Source organism: Chenopodium quinoa, unplaced genomic scaffold (assembly GCF_001683475.1).
Source record: "Chenopodium quinoa cultivar QQ74 unplaced genomic scaffold, ASM168347v1, whole genome shotgun sequence".
Taxonomy (NCBI): Eukaryota; Viridiplantae; Streptophyta; class Magnoliopsida; order Caryophyllales; family Amaranthaceae; genus Chenopodium; species Chenopodium quinoa.
Window position 1 is genome coordinate 435,353 of NW_018743327.1, and position 23,557 is coordinate 458,909.

A 23,557-nucleotide genomic window follows, 5' to 3' on the forward strand; every position below is an offset into this window, starting at 1 on the left:
GTTGTTGTTAATTTTATTTGTTGTTGTTGTTGTTGTTGTTATTATTGTTATTATGGTTATTGTTGTTGTTAATTTTATTTTTTGTTGTTATTACGATTATGATTGTTGGTGTTGTTTTTTTTATTATTGTTTATTATTATTATTATTATTATTATTATTACTAAAATCGAATTTTGTACTTATTTTATGTAGATCGAGGGTTCTGGTGCTCTACATGCAATATCACGACGTCTGAATGCGTCTGTTAGGAGACAGACATCTCGTTTAGCACCACTTCAGCCCGAGCAGCAGCAATACGGGTCTACTAGTGGTTGGTCGGGAGACCAACAGTCTGGTAGTAGTCGGCCCTTGTACTCTGCAAGTGGAGCACCCATATCTGACGAGGAAGACGAATGCTCGGCTAGTCATGCTGGTGACCGGGATGAAGAACAGGACCCTCAGGATTACCATATAGGGGTCAGTTTGGGAGATTTGTTGGTAGTGGATCGAGTCAGCTTACTACCAGCTCTGTAGAGGCATGGTTAGTGCAGGAACCGATGCCGGGTGGTCCTGAGGATGGGTCTGTTATCCCTAGTTTTGGCGGTCACGTGGCACGGTATATCTGGATCGAGAAGGAGCGTAGTGTTTTGCGCTGTTTCAGTAGGACAAAGTTATGTTCTGACTTGTTCACTTGGCGAGGTCTCAATCTGTGGAGGACCTCGGGGCGATTGATGCTAGTTGGTTGTCTCACTCGCCCGGCCTGATGTTTAAAAGACTTGATTGGCCGTTGATTTCTGCTTTTGTTGAGAGGTGGCAGCCAGATACGAACACCTTTCACATGCCATTTGGGGAGATTACAATCTTGTTGCACGACGTGTACAACATACTTGGGTTACGTGTCGCAGGCAATATGGTCACCACTACTCCTAGCACGGACATGTTACGGGACGCGTGCTCGATCACCATGGATATGACTCCAGATGATTTGTCTGAGATTTGCGGCACAAAGGCCATTTGGCAGGGTAGTGGGGTGTTGACTGATAAGATTTTTGAGTCGACATTGGCGGTTGACCGGGAGTTTAGTAATCAGCTTAATGGATACTTGTGGTTAGTGCTTGGAGGTACACTGTTTGTAGACAAAAGTGGTAGCCGTACGCATCCTTCCTTCCTCCACGAGCAATGTTACATGGATGTCCCTATTAACGAGTATGCTTGGGGAACAGCTGCACTGGCATACTTGTATCGGCAACTGGGCACGGCATCACGGAAAGGTGCTGATTCGATTGCTGGTTGTCTCACGCTTCTGTAAGCGTGGATTTACGAGTACTTTCCGTGCTTTCAGCCACAGCAGGGTACCTTGACCCGGGACCTTCAAATGTCTCGTGCGTCTGCTTGGGAGTACTCCTCCTGTGTTGTTGCATACACGATTTTGAACCATTTGCCAGCTCTAAAACTGACACCAACCTTCTTGTTTCCGAACATCTTCGTCACCTTAGCCTCCACATCTCTGTTGTTGTGCCATAGACAAAGTAAATGTGACGTCCCTGGAAAGACTTCTCTCAAAGCCGCACATAGCCCAAGATCACGGTCTGAAATAAATACAGATGGCTCTTTATCAAACCCAATCAACTCCCTTAATCTCTACAACACCCACCGATAGCTAGCCGTGCACTCGTCGCGCATGAAAACATATCCAACTAGAAAATTCTGGTTTGTCGATGTCACATCTACTACCTCAAAGAAAGACATGTTATATCGATTAGTCTTGTAAGTAGAATCCATACCTATGACATGTGGGTATGTGCGGAGTACGTTGACCATGATCGGGTGCACCATAAATGCATGTTGCAAAACGTTGTGATCATCGTTTGTGACCCAGTAAATGTATTTACTCTCTCTCGCCAGATGAAGAAATTGCTGAACAACTCCTCTTCCTTCGGACATCTCCATCCTGAAGTCATTTCGGCAATTGTAAATGTGTCGGATGTTTGGATGATCATCAGGAAATTGCTCGGCAATAGTGGACATGATGTTACGGGGAGTAACCTTGGACTTTGTCATGTCCCGCACAACCTGTTTTGCACCCGGACTCAATCCGCTCACTTTACGGTGACCCTCTTGGTACACAATCATTGGGTGGTTATGTGTCCCGGTGTGATCATTTTTCGCAATGATCTTCCAACTGTCGATGCTGACTTCATAATATATCTTGATGTAGAATAGACAACCATTAGCTTTGATTTTGGTGTCCTTCCGTATCGCGTTCTCTAAATCTCTCGGCTTGCTCCTTCGTGACCGATCATATCGCAAATACCGATACGGCCGACCATCTCTGATTTTGTTATAAGACGATTTCACCAATATAAATCCCAATTTTATGGAAACACCATCAGCCCATGTAACTACATCGTCAAATGTAGGAAAAAACGTATCCGTGACAAAATTTCCACTATAATTCACACCGTCACCGCCTTCCTCAGATTCCATATCCTATACAAATTAAACAAAACATGGTTTTTGTCAAAATAATAATAATAAAAACAATAATAATAATAATAATAATAATAATAATAATAATAATAATAATAACAATAATAATAATAATAACAACAACAACAACAACAACAACAACAATAATAATAATAATAACAACAAATACAAAACAATAACAATATTAATAATAATATTAAAAATAATAATAAACAATTATAACAACAAATACAAAACAATAATACCATAACATTAATTACTAAATAATAATAATAATAATAATAATAATAATAATAATAATATTAAAATTAAAATTATATTTCTACTAATTAATAATAAGAAAATCAACAACAACAACAACAACAACTATGATAATAATAATAATAATAATAATAATAATAATAATAATATTTTCAATAATAATAATATAAATAATAATAATAATAATATTACAAAAAATAATCATATTAATACAAAAAAATTACATTAATTATCAAATACTAAATCACAACAATAATAACAAGACCACGAAAAAAAAACAAAAAAAAACAAACTTAATTAACATTAAAAAAAATAAACGTACTTAACATTTTTAAAAAAAAAAATTAAAAAGGGACATCCGCCTAAAATATCCGGATGTCCCTTCCGCCTTAAATTTCCGGATTTTGTAGGTGGATCCCTACTTCCGCTTGAAATTTCCAGATGTACCAATGGTACATCCGGAAATTTTAGGCGGATCTACCTAGGACATCTGGAAATTTTGGGGGGATGTCCTATTTGCAGAAAATAAAAAAAAAACCGAAAACTTACAGAATGTTCCGACGCATTCTCCGGCGTACGAATGTTCCACTCGTCGTCCATGACCCAAGACCCGTCGGAAAATTTTACGATTAATTTGTTTTTAAAATAAGAGAAATTAAGGTGGTCATGGGGACCGATTTGGTTTTAAGGTCGTGGGGACCGATTTTGGGAGGCTCGGGATAGCAAGGTCGTAATGTGAGGGGACCGTTTCATGAAATGTGTCCAAATGGGGAACAAAGTCCTTTTTATAACACAAATTGCATAAAGGGCATAGTTGTTCATTCAAGTCAAAATGGGAGCGTTACCCGGTAAAATGGGAGCGACGAATAGCAGTTCAGCTTTCAAATTATGGTTCACAAAATCTCAATTTATCAAATCCAAGTACTTTCACTCAATTTCCTTTTCAACCACCACAAAAGCCTGATTATCATATTATAAAAATGCATGTTATCCCATCTTTTAGAGAATATTCAAATCTCTCAAGGTGATTCAACACTTCCCATGTCTCAACATTTTACTATGTCACAAGGTGAAGGTGCATTTCTGAGTTTTACACATCACACGTATCAAATGAAGACAATGTACCTGAAGTTGAAGAAGTCGAAGAAAGCGAAAGAGCTCGTGAAGGAGGAAATCAGGATGGAATAACAAAGTTTTGGTCCAAAGCTGAAGAAGTGGTTCTTGTGGAGGCTTGGCTTCATGTTAGTCACATAAAAAAAAAAAAAAAAAAAAAAAAAAAGGGGGATTTTTTTTGGAGGAAATTGAGAAAATGTATAATAATGTTAGACTATACAAACAAAGGTGTTTTGAATAAGTGTTAATGGGGTTGTACGAGAAGATTTGTTGAAAATGAGGGGTATGGAGCAACATAGAAACCGTTGGAGAAGGAGAGTAGTGATAGACCACTACTAGGTATGGGCCCAGGGCTCGTTGGGCCCATACCTAGGACAAAAACGTAATTTCACGCATTTCTTTTCACAGTAAGTCACAGAATTTACTAAGCAGTAAAAAAAATCTTCTCTCTCCTCTTTACTACTTTATCTGAAAAACCGCTTCCCTCACCTCTTGTTCTCTGACTTTTCTCCTCTTTTCCTCTTTCTCAATTGCAGTGCTCATCGAGTCATCGGAAAACGGTTGGTGAATTTGTGTAAATGTTTTGTTTTTCATTGAAATGAGATTTGTTGATTAAATTGATACTAACGAGGTTGTAATACTTGTAAAATTTGTACTCATATTATTATTAGGATTTGGTTGATTTTTTTTTGTTTGGGTTTGGTTGGTTCGTCCCTCGTCGTGGCAGACCTGTCAGTAGAAGCCATGGATACAAGTATACAACATACGCTTGGTGGTCTTGTTTCATAGTTTGAGATTTAATTGATATTTAATTATTATTTGTAAATTTTAATTTTATGTGCATACTTTGTACACTTATATTATTAAATTAGTTGATGAATTTCAACAAGATTTTCTAGATGTAATTTACGGGTTTTTTTTTTCTCATTTATTCTACTCTGTATTATTTTTTAAATATACAAACTATTGACTAAAAATCTACAATAGACAAGCATAAAGATAATACAAAAATTGGAAGGAGATTTAACTTGGGTTATAAAGTCGATTTTTTAAATTATGGCACTTGATTAGTAGGCAGATTTGTGACCCGACCCGGAAACTTCAGGTACCCGAAACACGAGTCGGGTTATGGGTCGGATTCCAAAGTACCTGAAGATCCGGATACTCGAAAACGCGAATTTGAACACCCCTAACTTAGGGCTTGTTTGGCATCATTTTTGGTTTTCAGTTTCCTGTTTTTTTTTTTTAAAACTAAAAACCAAAAACAGGAAACAAGAAAAAGGTGTTTCCACTTTTCTGTTGTCAGTTTTCAAAATTATCATGATTTTAATATGTCTAAATATTTTTTGATTCATTATGTGACATATATAATATACTTTTAAAAAACAAAAAACCAAAAAACAGAAAACCACAGCGATGCCAAACGAACCCTTAGTAACTTAGTATGTTTGAGTAAATCGAATCAAATTAGATCGATTACAATTCGAAAAAGATAAGTTTTTTTCGGGCTGATTCGGTTTTGACACCTCTACTTGTTGGTATAGTTATGGGATTTATGGCCACGTTTACTATCGTAACATAGCTAATGTTATGACTAAACCAATATATAACGATATCTATCTATAAATGATAGCATCTATTTCTAAATAACCGTATCTCTTTATAAATGACAATATATCTTTCTATGTAACAATATCTCTTGACAATTTTTTGTATGCGTTACTCAAGTTACTCGGTCAGGAGTTACTCGAGTTGCCGAAGTTACTCAATTTTCTCGGTCAGGGGTTAGTCGAGTTGACGGACTTACTCAAGTTACTCGGTCAGGAGTCACTTTACACCCCCTCGAGTAATCCATGACTGAAACCCTCAAATTACTCTAACCAAGTAACCCCTGACTGAACCCTCAACTCCTCAAGTAACCCCTGATCGAACTAGTTAAATAACCTCTGACCGAGTAACTCGAGTCCCCCATGACTGAGTAACCCCTCGAGTAACTTGAGTAACCCCTAATCGAGTAACCCTTCAAGTAACCCTTGACCGAGTGAACCCCTCGACTAACCCATGTCTGACCTGATTTACAATAATATTAATTTAAACCCGTGGTTCATATGCTCGTGTAGACACCCATTTGTGTCTCCCCAAAACCAAACCCAGTGATGAGTACCTTTCACGTCGAGTCATAATCGAATGAAGCGAAAGTGTGGAAAGTCTAGTGTTGCGGAAAGTTTTAATTCTTTTCTTTTCTCTCTGTTTTTGAAAACTTATTTTAAGAAACCAGCCAATCCAGTTTGGTTGGTCCATGATATGGGTCCAATAGTAGTGTAGTTGGATGGGGCTTGCAAAGACCTTTCCAACGATATATTATAGGCCCAATTCCGATGAATATTGAGGAAGTTATGGCCAATTTACTAAACTGGGCCCGGTTTGAGCTTTACGTGTGGCCCAATGATCTAGGGGAGGGCCTAATATGATTTATCATTCCTAATGCAATTAGGAATGGTTTTAGTCTTCTAGATTCTTCTAGAAGGTTCTTTTCATTCCTAATTCAATTAGCATTGATAAATTGACTTTTGTTGACTTTTCAGAGTTTTAATCAAAATCAAATAGCATTTTTGAGGAAATTATATGATTTTATCCTCCAGGACGGCAAACTTATTTGATTTTCGAAAACGCGTTAAAATCAGGCTTGGCGCCTAACCCCAGGCCTTGGCGCCTGGAACCAGGCTTGGCGCCTGGCGCTAGCCATTGGCGCCTGGCGCTAGCCATTGGCACCTGGCGCTAGTGTTGGTGCCTGGCGCCAGCTAGCCAGGGTTGGCGCCAGCTCTGTTTTCTGTGCGTCAGACTCTGTTTTGTTTAATTTATCTTTTTGGATGATTTTCTCTATAAATATCGTATTAAAAACTCCGTTTTCATTCACTAATTCTCACCAATTCTTATCATCTACATCCATCATTCACCTACAATCAGTTTTAATTAGCATTCTCTTAATCATTCAATTCTTTTTTCAAACTTTGTTTTCACATACGAAATTCCGCATTCACAAGATCTAGAAACACCTAGCCATATTCGAAGTTGCCTTCGCCCTAGACGTGAAAGGTTTTAATTTCTGAGGGTTTGGTCCCAAATCTCTATTTCAATTATTTAACTTAATTGTTTGTTTATTATTTTCCTTGAAGTTACTAACGTGTGTATTTTGTTATTAGAAAGAGGTACGAAGCATCAAAGTAAGTACTTTAATGGTTTTAATTGTTATGATGTAGACATCATGTGTATATTGTTATTATGATATTCCTAGTATCATGTCTAGGGTAATTTTAATATTAAATATGATTGTTACGATGCTTCTTATGTTCTTCCTAATATTTATGATTGTTAGTATCATGTTAGGGTTAAAGATTTGATTTTTATTGCTTAGTGATATGCTAGGATTTGTTATTAATCTTGTTAGTATCATGCCTAGGATCTTGCTATTATTATTATGCTATGTTAGTATCATGCCTAGGATCTTGCTAATATTATATTCAACCAACATAGATAAACAGGTTTAGGGTTAATCCTATTGATTGCATGTTAGTCCGAAAGCGCACATGAATACGATCAGAATAAAGTAGAGACCTATTATTAGGGCAGGTTCAATCTCTTTTAGGTTGGATTTGTACCTTCATCCCCGAACCCTTATTTGGTTCTAGACCTTATGGAGTTGACGATCTCACGGATCGTTAAGGGGTGTAACCTTCACCTCGTGAATGGTTTACAAGTTCTTAAAACTTGTTGGCGACTCTTTTGCTCTATCTTCTTCCCTTTTGGACGCCACCGTACTTTAGTGTATGATCACAGTGGGGTTCAAGCTAGTGGGATTAAAGCTTGAAATCTTTTCCCTACAGTTTTTGGCGACTCCACTAGGGAGGATTTCTATTTTAATTCCTGAATTTGTTTCGGCAGTGATTTAGAATGAGTGGATGAGACTCGAAACGTTCTAAGTATTTCATGTGCGTAATTTTGATTAACATTATTGTCATATGCATAAAAAAGATCTCATTGGAAAGATCATCCGTAATGAGTTAAAAACATAGGATTTTACACGTAAGAAATTTGAGAAATATCTTTCACAACTAGGACCGAAATAACATCGCGCGAAACTGGAAAATTTTATCGAGCACAGAAAACTGCTGAGGCATGTGGGAAGTAGCGTCAGGGGCCAGAGCTTGGCGCTAGCATTTTAGTCGTAGCGCTAGACGCCAGTATTGGCGCCAGGCGCTACAGTTAAAAGCTGGCGCCAGTCTATGATTGTTGGCGCCAATTTCCCCCAATACCGAGCCAGAAATATGCGTTCTAATTTCGACCGGTTTTTCGTATTGTTTGCTCGATCCTACTTCCTGATTGAATTTTTTCTCACTTTTCTGAAACCCATATGTGTTCTACATATGGACATAACCCTCTGGGAATTCATGCTCCATCTACCCGATTGAACGCTCCGTGCAACAAAGGGTACATCCGAGATGTTGAATTCGCCAAACTATGGAAGCGAGTTTTTTCTAAGCTCGCGGTGTCCCATCCACTCGCGCCAACCCTTCACGGTTAGGATTCCGCGCGGTGAATCCGGATAATTAACCATGGACCCTCTATTGAATAAACCATATCTGAACTTTAGAGAACTAGAGCCATGGTTAGGTTGCGAAATCATTGCATCATATTGTGCCTACTTGACTAATTGTGCATTATTTGTTGTGCATACTCTATGTGATTTTTCCTAACCATTTGTTTGACTTGTGTTAAGACTAAATAAACTAATTAATGACTAAAGGACTTTGTTTAATTAATTAATTAATTAATTAATTTGAGCTAATAAATAACATAAAATCGAGTCATAGTTCCTTTAAGTCAACCCGGATTTTTATTCCCGTATACTGCACAAGCGTCAACTTATTTTGGTCATAGCCGGAGTTCTAGGAAGAATTACGAGTCGTAAAACATATGGATCTCTAGCCCCGAGTTTTATCTTTAATTTGGCATTGGTTTCATCCAAATCAGAGTCACAGATAAAAAGTTATGACTAAAATACCACAGTCTATCCAGTTTAATGCATATACGTGAGGTCTTAACTTAGTCTTTGCTTGAGTCTTGTCACATAGTCTAGCCACATGGTCATGACACGAGTATTAACATGTCACCTACACTCACTAGTCTTAGCAAACACTTTGAGTACACATCACCATGGCCATGTCTTAGGTTCATGCATGAGTCGGTTTTTTCCGTCATTTGAGTTAGGGGGTACACTCTATTCCTAATTTTTCATATCCCTCCATCTCCATCATTTTTCTTCACATTCTTCCATATTTCTTCACCTCTTCCATCCATTGCATGTTGAATAAAGCTTGATTTAAATAATTAACAATAAATATCCCAAAATTCCTTTTCCACAGTACTTGGTCGAGGAGAGAAGGGCGATTAATCAAGGACAACCTCTTTGTTCAAGTCTCACTTTTTGATAAACCGATTCGTCAAAAGAGGAAGGCTAAGAAGATAATGGAAACTCAAGAGGAAGTCAATAAGCTTAAGAACCAATTGGTTACCGTGACTGAGACACTGAAGATACTCACACTCAAGATTGATGATCCCATGAAGCAACAACAAATTAACCTCATGCAAGAAAGTTTGAGCAAGCTATCTAGTGACTATAAATTTCAGGGCATGGGTTCACAAGGGGTCTCGCTGGACAAGGAACTTCTTCCACATAAGTTCAACGCCACTGACATCCCTAAATCAAAGGCAACAGATAACCCTTACTTTCATCTAAGAGCTTTCGAAACTATAATGAGCATTAAGAGTATCGATAAGAAGGTTTTACCCTCTCTGTTCTCACTATCTCTTGAAACCGTTTGCCAACAATGGTTTTTCTCCCTTGACAAAGAGAAAACCTCTACCTGGGAATCGATAGTAAACTCTTTCGTTGGTAGGTACAAGTGCAATATCCAAGTTGAAACCGACCATACACAACTTGAGATGCTAAGACAAAAAGAGAATGAAGGTTTTACTTCTTTCTTTAATAAGTGGAGGGAAACTTCCGCCAAGATGATTGAGGTCCCCACTGAAAAAGAATCCGTGAGGATGTTTATCAAGAATCTCCAAGAAAAGTATTCAAAGCACTTAAAATATCAACACAACTTGAATACTTTCAAGGCCGTCTATGACATAGGTATCGAGATCGAAGACGACCTCGCAAAGCAAAAAGCTACTAACAATACTAACCACGGTGGCTGGAAAGGAAAGAAGAACGACAATCCTTTTTCTTCTGAAAACGCCCACTCTAGTAATAATGTTAATACCTTTGACCATAATGGTGTCTTAGCCATGGACAATCAAGGATCTAAAAGGAAACCAGGCGAGAGTTCACACCCATTGGAATGACCTACGATGCTGCTTTCGATCGTCTCTGTGATCGAGGATTAATCAAACCTATTGGCCCTACCGAGGATCCAACACTAGAAAATCGATCTTTGAGATGGAATCCAAATTCCTATTGCAAGTACCATCGAGGGTGCGGTCATACTACTGATGAATGGTATAGGTTTCAAAACCTCATTCAAGATCTCATAGAGGCAAATAAGATCCCATTGCCTATAGCCAGCGAGAAGACTGGATGATGTCGGAGCAAACAACACAAGACAGAGGCGAGCTTCAACGACAAGATTTCATGACCTCTTTTTCTATTTCTTTTTCATTTTTTCCTTTCCCCTATAAGTCTAGCATAGGCACCTTTTCTTTTCCTTTAGATTAATTTTATAGTTTTTTTCATTTCCCCTTTTTAATAAAATGAGCATTTATTTCCTTATATATGATCATTTCATTATTTTGCATTAAAAAAAAAAAAAAACCATGTCGAATTGAGCACAAGGTATACCAATGATTTGAGGCACCCCTTTGTAGCCACATCATATCTCCTTTCACCTTTCAAATATGCAATCCTTTCTTCATAAACCACTTTGAGCCTCGTCTAACGATAGACCTTTCTTTTTTCAACCTACATCTATCTATCCTTGGGATGGGATGGTGTGCAACTTTTGCAATTCTAAAGAAAGCTTGAGAAAATTCAAAAGATTAAAAAAGCAAAAATAAGCAAAAAATAAATAAATAAAAGTGTACAAAAAGGGCAAGTGTTCCAATGTCTTTGATATGAAAATATTTTCGATAAGAACACGTCTCAGATTGCGTCTCTTATCGAGTGCTTGGTACCGTGCTTGAGAAACATGAATTCCAAATGAGTGATAGACCGCATGACCGGGATTGCCCACGCTTATAAAAATGAAACACATGCTAAAGCAAAAGACAAAAGCGAGCTAAAAAAAGAGTAGAAAACCTCAAGCATGAAAATAAAAATATTCAAAAGCAAGGTTGCACACCTTGGGGGCTTATCTAGGGTCTTGAGCCTTTATCCCTTTTTTCTATAACCTTTAGCCTAACCACGTTACAACCCTTAAAAAAACCTTTTTGAGGTATACACACTTGTGCGAGGTTCGGCTAGAGCTACGTTCGACCCGATTCCTAACGGATACGTAGGCAACCTCACATCGAGGTGCGGCCGTAATAAAAATGCATTCATATTCACATTCACACACTTACACCATGATCATATCAAGGGATCTCCAATGCTCATCCCTATTTACTTAGAGCTAGACTTGGGGGCTTGATCCCTACATCATTAGCTTACCTAGCCTAAGAGTCACTATCATTTGACTCTTCTAAAAATAATATCTTTCCACACACTTAGCCCTTACGGCCTAACTTTAGAATCACTATCACACACCGCACAGATACATGACCAAATATGCTTCCCTTAGGAACCCTTTGTCATGAAATCTTAACACAACATTGGAGCATGCCTTGTCATATCAACATCACTCATCAATCATAATCATCATAGCATCGAAGTATGAAGTGCTTAGCCTCCGTGCCTAAGTTACCCAAATACTTTCATCATGGAGTCAACAATTGAGATAGCCTAGGATGGATTAATCCTTGCACCTTGAGAGATAGTATCAAATGACATTTGACTAAGCTCATTCAACATGCACCTTCAAACACTTCGATTCGTTTTTCGCGTCTTTCTTTTTCGGGAGAAAGTCAGTACCCTCCACAAAAATGACGGAAATTTTTTGCTTTTTGCATTTCTAAGTCACATTGAGTCATAATATGCACAAACGGGTCACGAGTCACACGTGTCATTTCACTTTGAGTCGAATCAACCTCGAATCAGTCGATCACATCGAGTCAAGTTTATACCTTGAGTCGTGTCAAGTCAATGAGTCAAGTAATTCTAAACCTTAGGTCAACCCTAAGATGATTAAAGAGATTGGCAAAGTTCTATAGTAAAAAATAAATACAGGTGCAGCAGAACAAGAAAAACCCTATCACAGCGTTCGGCGGCAGAGTCAATTCTTGGCACTAGAGATATTTCAGCAGCGACAGAGCTCGAAGCCTCTCAGAAAGGTGATTTCGACCTCATACAACAATTTTGGGTTCCTTGGTACGCCAGTTAGCCCCTATAAGCAATTTGAAATGATTAAGTTGTCGGTTTGATTACGACAGCAAATAAGTGATCGACCTGATGAAAGATCGTCTCACTTAGCTTAAAGCGCCTAAGCATTGGCTCAAAAGCAGAAAAGGCACCGATGTATAGGTTCAAAGCAACGAAAGCGCCGACGTACAGGCATAGCGGAAGCAAAGTTCGAGCGAGCTTTAAAGATCAACAAGTGTTGGTCTTCGGTAATTTTCTTCGGAATATTATCGGAACAACTGAGGATGACTTCAAGTAAAGTTATTTTCGACAGCGTTCGCTAAGATTGTGGAGGTTGTCACTAAAGATTTGAGAAGATAGCACGAGATGGGCGGTCTTCGACAACGTTCGCTAAGATTGTGGAAGTTGTCACTAAAGATTAGAGAACATAACACGAGATGGGCGGTCTTCAACGACATTCGCTAACATTGTGGAGGTTGTCACCCAAGATTTGAGAAGATAGCACGAGATGGGCGGTCTTCGACGGCATTCGCTAAGATTGTGGAGGTTGTCACCCAAGATTTGAGAAGATAGCACGAGATGGGCGATCTTCGACGGCGTTCGCTAAGATTGTGGAGGTTTTCACCAAGATACGAGAAGAGCGGTTCATGATGAGGCGGTCTTCAGCGACTTTTGCTATGATTGGAAAGGTTGTCACTATGATTCAAGAAAAGGCTCGAGATGTAGCAACATTGATCGACGGCGTTCCCTAGATTGCGGAAGATTGTCAAAACAAGCAGTAAGATGACGTTCCCTAGATTGTGGAGAGTTGTCACAAACAACTGAGGATTGTCTCAAGAGAAGCAATATTCGGTAGTATTCCCTTGGATGTGGAATATTATCAATGCGGATGAAGATTGTTTCAAGAGAAGCAATCTTCGATGGTATTCCCTTTGGACGTAGAATATTATCATAGCGGAGGAGGATCGTTTCAGGCGATGCAATCTTCTATATTGGAAACAGTTACGGACGTAGCAGTTTTCAAGCGGGATGGCATTCTCTAGCTTGCAGAAGGTCATCAAAACAGCAAAAACAACAAGGATACAGCAACAATCGGTTACTTTCAGAGACGTGTGCTCGACGGTGCAAGATACGCGTTTCTTAACTCTTTTATCTGTTTAACTAACGCTAGTTTGCAAGTATCGGCATTACAAGATTGGTTTAGGATCGCAGAACGTTTTGAATCATTCTCCGTCCCGATCGATACTTTGACTTTTGTTTTCGAAACCTGCGTTTCTCCAAACTCAGTCAAAGTGGGGGCTTCTGTAGACACCCATTTGTGTATCCCCAAAACCAAACCCAGTGATGAGTACCTTTCACGTCGAGTCATAATCGAATGAAGCGAAAGTGTGGAAAGTCTAGTGTTGCGGAAAGTTTTAATTCTTTTCTTTTCTCTCTGTTTTTGAAAACTTATTTTAAGAAACCAGCCAATCCAGTTTGGTTGGTCCATGATATGGGTCCAATAGTAGTGTAGTTGGATGGGGCTTACAAAGACCTTTCCAACGATATATTATAGGCCCAATTCCGATGAATATTGAGGAAGTTATGGCCAATTTACTAAACTAGGCCCGGTTTGAGCTTTATGTGTGGCCCAATGATCTAGGGGAGGGCCTAATATGATTTATCATTCCTAATGCAATTAGGAATGGTTTTAGTCTTCTAGATTCTTCTAGAAGGTTCTTTTCATTCCTAATTCAATTAGCATTGATAAATTGACTTTTGTTGACTTTTCAGAGTTTTAATCAAAATCAAATAGCATTTTTGAGGAAATTATATGATTTTATCCTCCAGTACGGCAAACTTATCTGATTTTCGAAAACGCGTTAAAATCAGGCTTGGCGCTAACCCCAGGCCTTGGCGCTTGGAACCAGGCCTTGGCTCCTGGAACCAGGCCTGGCGCTAGCCATTGGCGCCTGGCGCTAGTGTTGGTGCCTGGCGCCAGCTCTGTTTTCTGTGCGTCAGACTCTGTTTTGTTTAATTTATCTTTTTGGCTGATTTTCTCTATAAATATCGTATTAAAAACTCCGTTTTCATTCACTAATTCTCACCAATTCTTATCATCTACATCCATCATTCACCTACAATCAGTTTTAATTAGCATTCTCTTAATCATTCAATTCTTTCTTCAAACTTTGTTTTCACATAAAAAATTCCGCATTCACAAGATCTAGAAACACCTAGCCATATTCGAAGTTGCCTTCGCCCTAGACGTGAAAGATTTTAATTTCTGAGGGTTTGGTCCCAAATCTCTATTTTAATTATTTAACTTAATTGTTTGTTTATTATTTTCCTTGAAGTTACTAACGTGTGTATTTTGTTATTAGAAAGAGGTACGAAGCATCAAAGTAAGTACTTTAATGGTTTTAATTGTTATGATGTAGACATCATGTTTATATTGTTATTATGATATTCCTAGTATCATGTCTAGGGTAATTTTAATATTAAATATGATTGATGCTTCCTATGTTCTTCCTAATATTTATGATTGTTAGTATCATGTTAGGGTTAAAGATTTGATTTTTATTGCTTAGTGACATGCTAGGGTTTGTTATTAATCTTGTTAATATCATGCCTAGGATCTTGCTATTATTATTATGCTTTAATATTAACATGAACATGATTATGATTATAATTGTTATAATTTATGATGATTATGAATATTATTATTATTATTTTGATGATGATTATTTTATTTATGATTATTATTGTTATGATTATAATTTTATTATTCATGATATTGTTTATTATTGTTGCTTGATGATATTTATTGTTATTGCTTGATCACGTCTTCTATGCATGTTTAAAGGGAATTGGTACTTGTAATCACGCTTAATAAGATATTTAATAATCTTGTTTAGGGTTAATATGATTATAATTCAAGTGATCATCAATAATAGTTTATTTGTGCATTATATTCAACCAACATAGATAAACAGGTTTAGGGTTAATCCTATTGATTGCATGTTAGTCAGAAAGCGCACATGAATACGATCAGAATAAAGTAGAGGCCTATTATTAGGGCAGGTTCAATCTCTTTTAGGTTGGATTTGTACCTTCATCCCCGAACCCTTATTTGGTTCTAGACCTTATGGAGTTGACGATCTCATGGATCGTTAAGAGGTGTAACCTTCACCTCGTGAATGGTTTACAAGTTCCTAAAACTTGTTGGCGACTCTTTTGCTCTATCTTCTTCCCTTTTGGACGCCACCGTACTTTAGTGTATGATCACAGTGGGGTTCAAGCTAGTGGGATTAAAGCTTGAAATCTATTCCCTGTAATATAGCATACTTAGCAAATGCATCTTTAAAAGCATCCCTTGATGCAAACCGTTGACCAACTTTCCAAATGAAGACAACAAAATCTGTGTCTGCTTTTACTAGAGTTCCTGACCTCTTCTTTCTTTCTTCCTTAGTTTCATCCTCATCACTGTTTCCTGGAGTTAGTAAATCATCATCACTATTATCATATTCACTCTCATACCCTTCCTTATTAGCAGCCCCTACTTTCACTCCTCCTACTTCAGTTTGTTCACCATGGCTGCCTAACCTCCCTTGAGCAGCTTCCCTCTGAAGTTTATCTGCTATTTCAACAAGCTTAGCAGAACAAGTCCTCACCCTCTCTTTTGTAGTCTTGAACTCTTCATCATCTACTTTTGTTTCATGTCCTCCATCATCACAAAGCAAGCTTTCATTGAACCCCTCTTCCTGCTCATCAAACTCTTCATAATCATCACCTAGATCTAAACTTGCATCTGATTCCTCCTCATCCTCTACCACAACAACCCCTTTGCCCTTATCACTGATAGGATCATAGAGTGGATCCGAATCCTCACTCTGGTCAGAATAGTTTAAAAGCTGAGTCCATGTCAATGGGCTTTCTGGTCTGTTATCTAGCCAAGGATCATCCTCAAGGAAAATTTCTGGTGCCTTTGGGTTTGAATCTATGGGAGGAGAAGAAAATTTTGTTTGACTGTGTTCAAGGTTAAAGGTTGATAAAGGGAGAGTTGTGGGTGTGTGTCTGCATTTTTTTATTATTAGTGGTTGAGTGATGGGTGGGTTAGATTTCTGTGAGATAAGATCTGAGGTACAAGCATCTTTCTTGTTGGACTCATCTTTTAACATTAAATGTTTGGGTGGGGCTCTCCTTATTGGCAGCTTGTGTTGTGAATCTTGCTTTAGTAAATGTTGAAAATTTGTTACAACAGGTGGGGGCTCACTGGGGTTTAACCGTGGGGAAACAATTCCATCAAACACATAAATTCAATACATCTACTTTTCTCAATTATACTCCTCAAATCCATCACTTCATGGTCTGAGTACACCTTCCTCAAACCATTAGCTAAGGTCATACCAAAAACTAAATAAAACAGGTTGTCTATTTTTTCATAATCCCCACAATTTTTGGCAAAATCTTCCAGCCACCACCAACACAACTTGTCAATATCAATGGTAAAAGTCTTCCCTTTTCCACCTTTATATACTAACTCTCCATTTGAAATAGTTTTAAAAACACCTTCATACCAATACTTTAGTGTGACAGTAGAGAAGGGATCATCCATCTACCAAAAAACCACAACATACACAACAATATCCAGCATTTAAAACCAATTCTAAGTTCAAATCGCAAATTAAGAATTAATATAGCAAAAACAGAGCATATAATTCGCAATTCAGCAATCAATTATCAACAACAAGGCACTTTTAATACACTACCCTAAACAACCAAACAATTTTCACAAGAACAAAGCGTCACCAACCAAAAAATTCGAAATTTCCACAACACACATACAATTACCCAAAAAAAGGAAAGGAATTTAGGGTTCGTTGATCACATACCTCCATTTGACGCTCTTCGATTCGAGAACCCACAACAATCTTTTGCGCGAAAGTCTTCGATGATTTCACCAGGTAAATCGGGAGTGAAAGACTATAGTGACTGGAGTACGGATAGAGAGGAGTAAATGGAGGTGGTGCTCGATTTTTGATGGTGATGGTGATAGTGACCGTCGTGGTTGGAGTAGTAATGGAGTTTCATTCATTTGGGAAGAAAACCAAAAGTCAATAAGTCCATAATAATAACCCTCACTTGTGTAGCCGGTTTCCAGTTAGCAAGGGTTGATGTGAGAAAAAGGGGGTAAAAGGTTGGATTAATTAGGAATAAACAAAAGGTGGGATTAATATGGGAGAACGGACAAAAGGTTGGATTATTCCCGTTAAATTTTCCTATTTTTTTTAGAAGAAATGTGAACCCGATGTATTTAAGAGTTAATGTTAAAAATGGCAGTATATATTTCTATATAACTGTATCGTTTTGTAAATGACGGTATATCTTTCTATACAACAGTTTCTATTTATAAGAAACGATGTTATGCAAAATTAATAAAAAATTGAGAAAGCTGATCTATTTATAAATGATAACTTATTAACTTCTATTATTTTGTTTTAGAATTTAAGTATGATTCCACTTATTTAACTGAATAACCTTTTTTTTTCTCATTTAAGCAATCTACATACTTTAAAGTAACTCTATATGCTCATTACTGTGACCCTTATTAATCGATTTATATGTGATTATGTCAATTGGTCATACCATGTGGCTAGCCACATATAAGAAATTGTGATATTAAAAACACAATTTTAATTCATTTAGGAATTTTGAAGACTTTGTCATAAAATATTAGATATTTTGGTCGCTTGAGATTATTTTTTTTTCACTAAAATGTCGTTTGGAATTACTGTTTTTTTTTTTAAAAAAAAATTTTACCATTCGCTAGGTCTTTTTTTTATTTTTTTATTTTTTTATTTTTTTATTTTTTTTTTACCAATCTAGTCAATAGGTCGCATATATTTATACATAACATTATTTATTTACAAATAACAGTATCTAAACAAATATAATAGTTTGTCTTTATAAATAACAATTTTCTTAATAGTTCATAACTGTTTATCGGTTACAAACTTACAATTAAATTTGAAATTAACAACTTTAATTATTACAAATTTTCAACTTTAGTAATGTGAAATTAACAAAACATTACTATATTGATAATAAGTAATTTATGGTTTATCAACACATTACTACATTATAACAACTTTAGTGATTAGAAAATAAATTAACAACTAGGCATGACTTTATTGCCTTATACAAGACTTATTTTAGTTGTTTTTGGGGTTATTACGACTCTCGGGAATTGTGCCTTAGTCCTTTTTCACCCTACTATGAGCATGTGACACGTGTCATAACCTACTTAAGGGCCTGTTCTCATACGTTTATTTTTAGTTTAGTTCAGTTTAGCTCATAATTTTCTTCTCTTATAAAATATTCATTTCAGTTTAATTCAGTTAATGAGAACAGACCCTAAGTCTGAACTATGGTTTTGAGGGACACGTGTCACTATGTTTGGTACATGTGTCCAATGTATGTTTAATGTAAACAATATAGTCAAATTTCTAGGATAATGATATAACTTCATATTAAGTACTCGTGTAATGGTATGTTAACTATGATTATGTTAGTTACTACTGTAATCTAGTAATCTTACTATCACTCTCTATGTTAACCTTATAATTATACTTTAGTTCCTATAAAAGTTTCTAAATATAATGTAGAGTAAATTTAAATTCATCAGAAATCATAATTCAACATCATCACACAATAGTATGCAACAATATATAACAGTTAATTAAGCTGCATATAACAGTATATGCAAACAAAATTACAGCATCAGATATTAAAAAAAAAAAAATCCAATGCAACCATTTTTGTATAAGCTTCTTCCATTTCTGCAAAACAGAACATTCACTTTAGTTCAATTCTTTACTTCAGAAGACAAGAAAAAAAAAAATGATTTAAAAAACCCATAGTAGAAATAGAACACAAAAATTATAGTAGTATTGCAAGTGGAGCAGTACCTCCCCTGCAAAAATTGGGTTGATCCACATCATTGGCTCTATCACATTCTTCCCGGATGAAAACTTTTTTCCCAAATTAAGGTGTTCGAACAAGATAAATTACTAAGTAGATTAAACCAACACCATATTCAAAGGGAAAAATAAGCAAGCAGATTCTTATGACTTTGATGCAAGACCCACTGATACGACCTTCCAAAAACCTTCCAATTCTCTCAAAGTTGTTCCAATTAAAAATTAAACTCTAAAACAAAACAACAATTTACCAGATAAAGAGGAATTTAGCTCTACGAAGAGCTACAGATCTTCACGAAGCTTCATCTTTTCAAAGTTCAGAGGTAGTCGGAGCTATGGATCTCTTCTATGGAGCTTTACGGTTTAGTGGTTTTCCGACCAAAACAAAACCATTCTCGTGATTTTTGTGTTTTTTCACAGGTTATGATATTTTACCCCCCTACCATCACTTTTACCTACCCTTATTTTTTTTTAACTTTTAAAAAATTGCAAATATTATTTTTTATTCTGGTATGGACTTGACATATCCAATACCAAATGTTTTGGGGTTTTTGTCCCTTGGGAGAGTTATGTCACGAAGTCTGATCCGGCCGAGCTGTACCTGCAAAATAACGGAGACTCCGGGTGGTTGGAGCTCCGCCTCCGACGGTCAAGTTAGTAACTTGAAAAGGAATAAAGAGAACGGAAATTTAGGTGGGTATCTGCTCGGATTCCAAGCTCAGGTCTTTCTCTGATGTGAGAGAATGCAGGTGTAATAAATGATTGAATGTGTCCCCAAAATGGGGGAATATCTCCCTATTTATAGGGTCCTTGGAGAGCGTGCCCCAATCTAGGTCACTTGACCTAACTTTTAGTGGGTTGCGCCGTAAAACGGCGCTTCTAGAGATTTAGGCCCTTGAAGGCCGCAATTTCAGAGGTATATCTGAAGGCGCCAAGTGTCAAGAGGATGTTTAAGCCACATGGGCCATCCTGAGCTTGACACGTGGCTTCCTCTCATTGGCCCACGTGTCTAGGGTATTTTTACCCTAAACATTTGCCTCTCATAGGTCACACGTGCATATCACGCGGGGCCTATGACATATGTCCACCTTTCATGGGTGAACAATAACGGGTAAAATTTTTGAATTTCAAATCAAAAATTTCCCCCCACTTTCACTTTCTATAAATAGAAAGTTACCCCCCCTTTTCACACTTTACGTTCACATTTGACTTTTTAGTGAGAGAAAGAGAGATTCTAGAGAGAAGTTCTCTGCTTCCGTCTACGCCACAACAAGTTCAAACTTCCGAGTGCTAGCAGTTCAACACCCGGTTTACCGGCTGTAGCGGTTTTCAGATTTTTCAGAGAAAAAGCGAGGTAACCGCCTGTACCATTTTAGCTTTCCTCCCTTTCAATTTGTATACCATTTTTTCCCGCCTGTATACCTAGATTTTTAGAAAATATAAATGAGTTCCCAATCCACTCACTCGGCACTGCCTAGGACACTCAGCCGATCCCCCGGAACGGCTGAGTCTAGAACAGGGGGTGCCTCTTTTGGACTGTTGGAACCAATATGCTCATCTCCTAATTCCTCCCTCTCTGTGTCTGTGCAGGACACAATGGCCAGAACGAAACAGACGGCCAGACGGTCTAAGAGCCGGCGCACTATGAGAGTGCCAGCCGATGAGGTTTTCCTGGAAGGGGAACGGAGGGATTGGGAGGAGAGCGGATCTAACGAAGAGGCTCCCTCTACCTCCGGGAGCTCTGGGATGCGAGAGGTAGACGGCGAGGGAGCCGCCTCCTCTAATGAAGCCGGCGATGCTGAGGCCGGCCAAGGATCAAGAGCCGAATCCTCCGGCTCCGACCAGGATAATTTTGCGGCTGACTATCAGCAGCCGCCCAAGGTCGCTGACAACCCCAACCCTAAAAGGACCCGGATGCTGCCGGGTAACATTGCCCTCCATAATAGCGGATTCAGGGCCTTCAAGGAGAAGCATCCCTTTGGAAGGGGTTGGGAGATTATCGTTCCCCCGGCTGATGCCGTAATGGCCTGGGGAGATGATATTGAGCACGCAGATGATTACTTCATCTGCTACGAGGCGATTATCGAAGCCGTCCTTCGGTTCCCCCTCTACCCTGGGATTAGGAAAATCCTTAAGGGGTATGATCTAGGGGTTTGGCAGCTCACCCCCAATTCGTGGGTGAATATCCTAAGTTACATCGCCGCCTGCGAGTTTTCAAAACTTGAACCCCAGCTTCTCCACCTTCGCTCATATGCACTATTTGAGCAAGGCTCTAGGCGGCCATGGGGCATGGTATACTCTGACTACCTTGCCCCAATACTTGATGACTCTGGACAAAGTGTCCAAATGGTCCGGGTGGAAGGACAAGTTTTATTTGGTTTCCTCCCCCACCCTTAGACACAACCGGACACTGCGCCGGTACAATGCTAAGTCGGCTCTTCTTGGACGCAAATGCCCTCTCCCGACACTATCTACTAAGGCCCGGGAGCAAATAATGGAGCCGGAATTCTTTGAAACAACAACTGAGCCCATGGGGGATGGGACTCACATTATTTTACCCAAAAACTGGATTCCTCATTTGGACTTCTTCAAGGATGAGTGCTTCTTGTCCGCCTGCGGGCTAAGTACCATGTTTCCCAGGGGTAGAACACTTCTCATCCGGAATGATTGTTATTTTACTTTAATTGCAAACTTGCCATAACTTTCTCTAACTACAAATTTTTGTTCTTGCAGACAAAGCCTTGAGGATGGTTGATCAGGCAAAGACTCCGACCAAGTCTGCGGCGCTGCTGTGCAAAGAGGCTGCGCTGGCCAAGAAAGCAGCCGTCGAGGCTAAAGATTCCAAGAAAGGCGGGGTAAGACCGCCTGACTTTATGTGTTTGCATTTTTTTTTACTTTACCGGTTGGGTGTACTTACCCTTTGTTTATTTCTCAGGAGTCTGCCAAGAAGGTCCCACGATCTTTCTCCAAGCTGCTCAAAAGGCAAGGAGACGATGTGGAGAAGACTCCGGCTGCTAAAGCTGCCAGGAAAGTCCCTCCTCCCTAGAAACAATCATCTGCCCAATCTGGTCGTCCAACGACTGGGGGTAAATCACCTGCTGCAATGAAAATTCTGAGCGAAGGCTCGGAACGCTCGCAACAGTAAGCGCCGGATGCCTCTACGGCATCGAAGGGTGGCGAGCCACCTAAGGTTGAAGACGGTGCGGCAACCACTGGGGAGGAGCAGAAGCCGGAGACCCATTCGGAAGCCCAAGGTAAGGAACGAATTGAAATACCTTGGCCATTTGATTTTATGAGAGTCAAGACCAAGTTTGATCCTTCAAAAGGGTCGGTCACCAGCTGGCAACGGATGAGTGCCGACTACGCTGCTTCTATCTCACATAGTGCTACTTTTGATGCAGATCTGACTTCTGACGAGCCGAATCTTGGGAGCTTTGCAAAACGGATGGTGAGGACCCTCACCCGGTCTGAGAAGAACTCCATACCTGATCTGTATGCCGTGGACTTCAACCGGATAATGGGTCCACTGGCTGAGGTAAAAAATCCCTCAACCTTGATATCTTTTATCTTTAATTTGGCAAAGTAACTCATAAACCGGCTGTTATTGTCTCAGGTGATGCTGAGAGTGGACAGTCTCCGGGGCCCCTTCACGCGGAAGCAGGAAGAGGTATATGACGCCAAACGGAGGGCCCTAGAAAACCCCAACTCTGCTGAATATTCTGATTATATGTGTAATTTAAAGATTAAAGCAGTAGAGTTGAAACAGGAGGAGCTGATCAGGAGTTTGACGGCTGCAAACGATGAAGCTAACAGCCGGGCTGATGACCTTGACAAGAAACTGAAAGATGACAAATTAGATCTCAAGGCATTAGAAGATTCTGACAAGGAGAATGCCCAACTCCGAACAGACGTTAACCGCTTGAGGGTTGAGCTTATCAATCTGCGCAACAAGCAGTCGGACGAGCTGGCCCAAGAGTAGAAACGGCTGATAGAGGAGAATGAGCGAGACAACTTGGCCCGGCTGAAGATCACCTGGAGCCTCCTTTACCCAGAAATAGACTTTGAGGTCTATAAGCTGAGGTATGATTACGCCACTGAGGTGTATGATGCCCAGCTACTGGGTGATGCTCCTCCGCCTCGCTTCAAGGATTGGGCTGCTGAGCAGGGATATGATGTCTCTGATACTGAGGAGCTGGCGGATGAGCATATCGAGGGCCAGACCAGCCAGACTCAGCTG

At 38.9% G+C, this 23,557-nt stretch overlaps 1 protein-coding gene across 1 annotated transcript; it reads right to left on the reverse strand.

Annotated features, from left to right (window-relative positions):
• Positions 1-116: 116 nt before the first annotated feature.
• LOC110737358 (protein FAR1-RELATED SEQUENCE 5-like) lies at positions 117-17,830 on the reverse strand. Its single transcript, XM_021917709.1, has 2 exons — positions 17,233-17,830; positions 117-2,469 (listed from the first exon to the last, which is right to left on the reverse strand). The coding sequence occupies exons 1-2, from the start codon at positions 17,236-17,238 to the stop codon at positions 1,621-1,623; spliced, it is 855 nt and encodes a 284-aa protein (XP_021773401.1). The 5' UTR covers positions 17,239-17,830; the 3' UTR covers positions 117-1,620.
• Between the last annotated feature and the right edge of the window lie 5,727 nt (positions 17,831-23,557).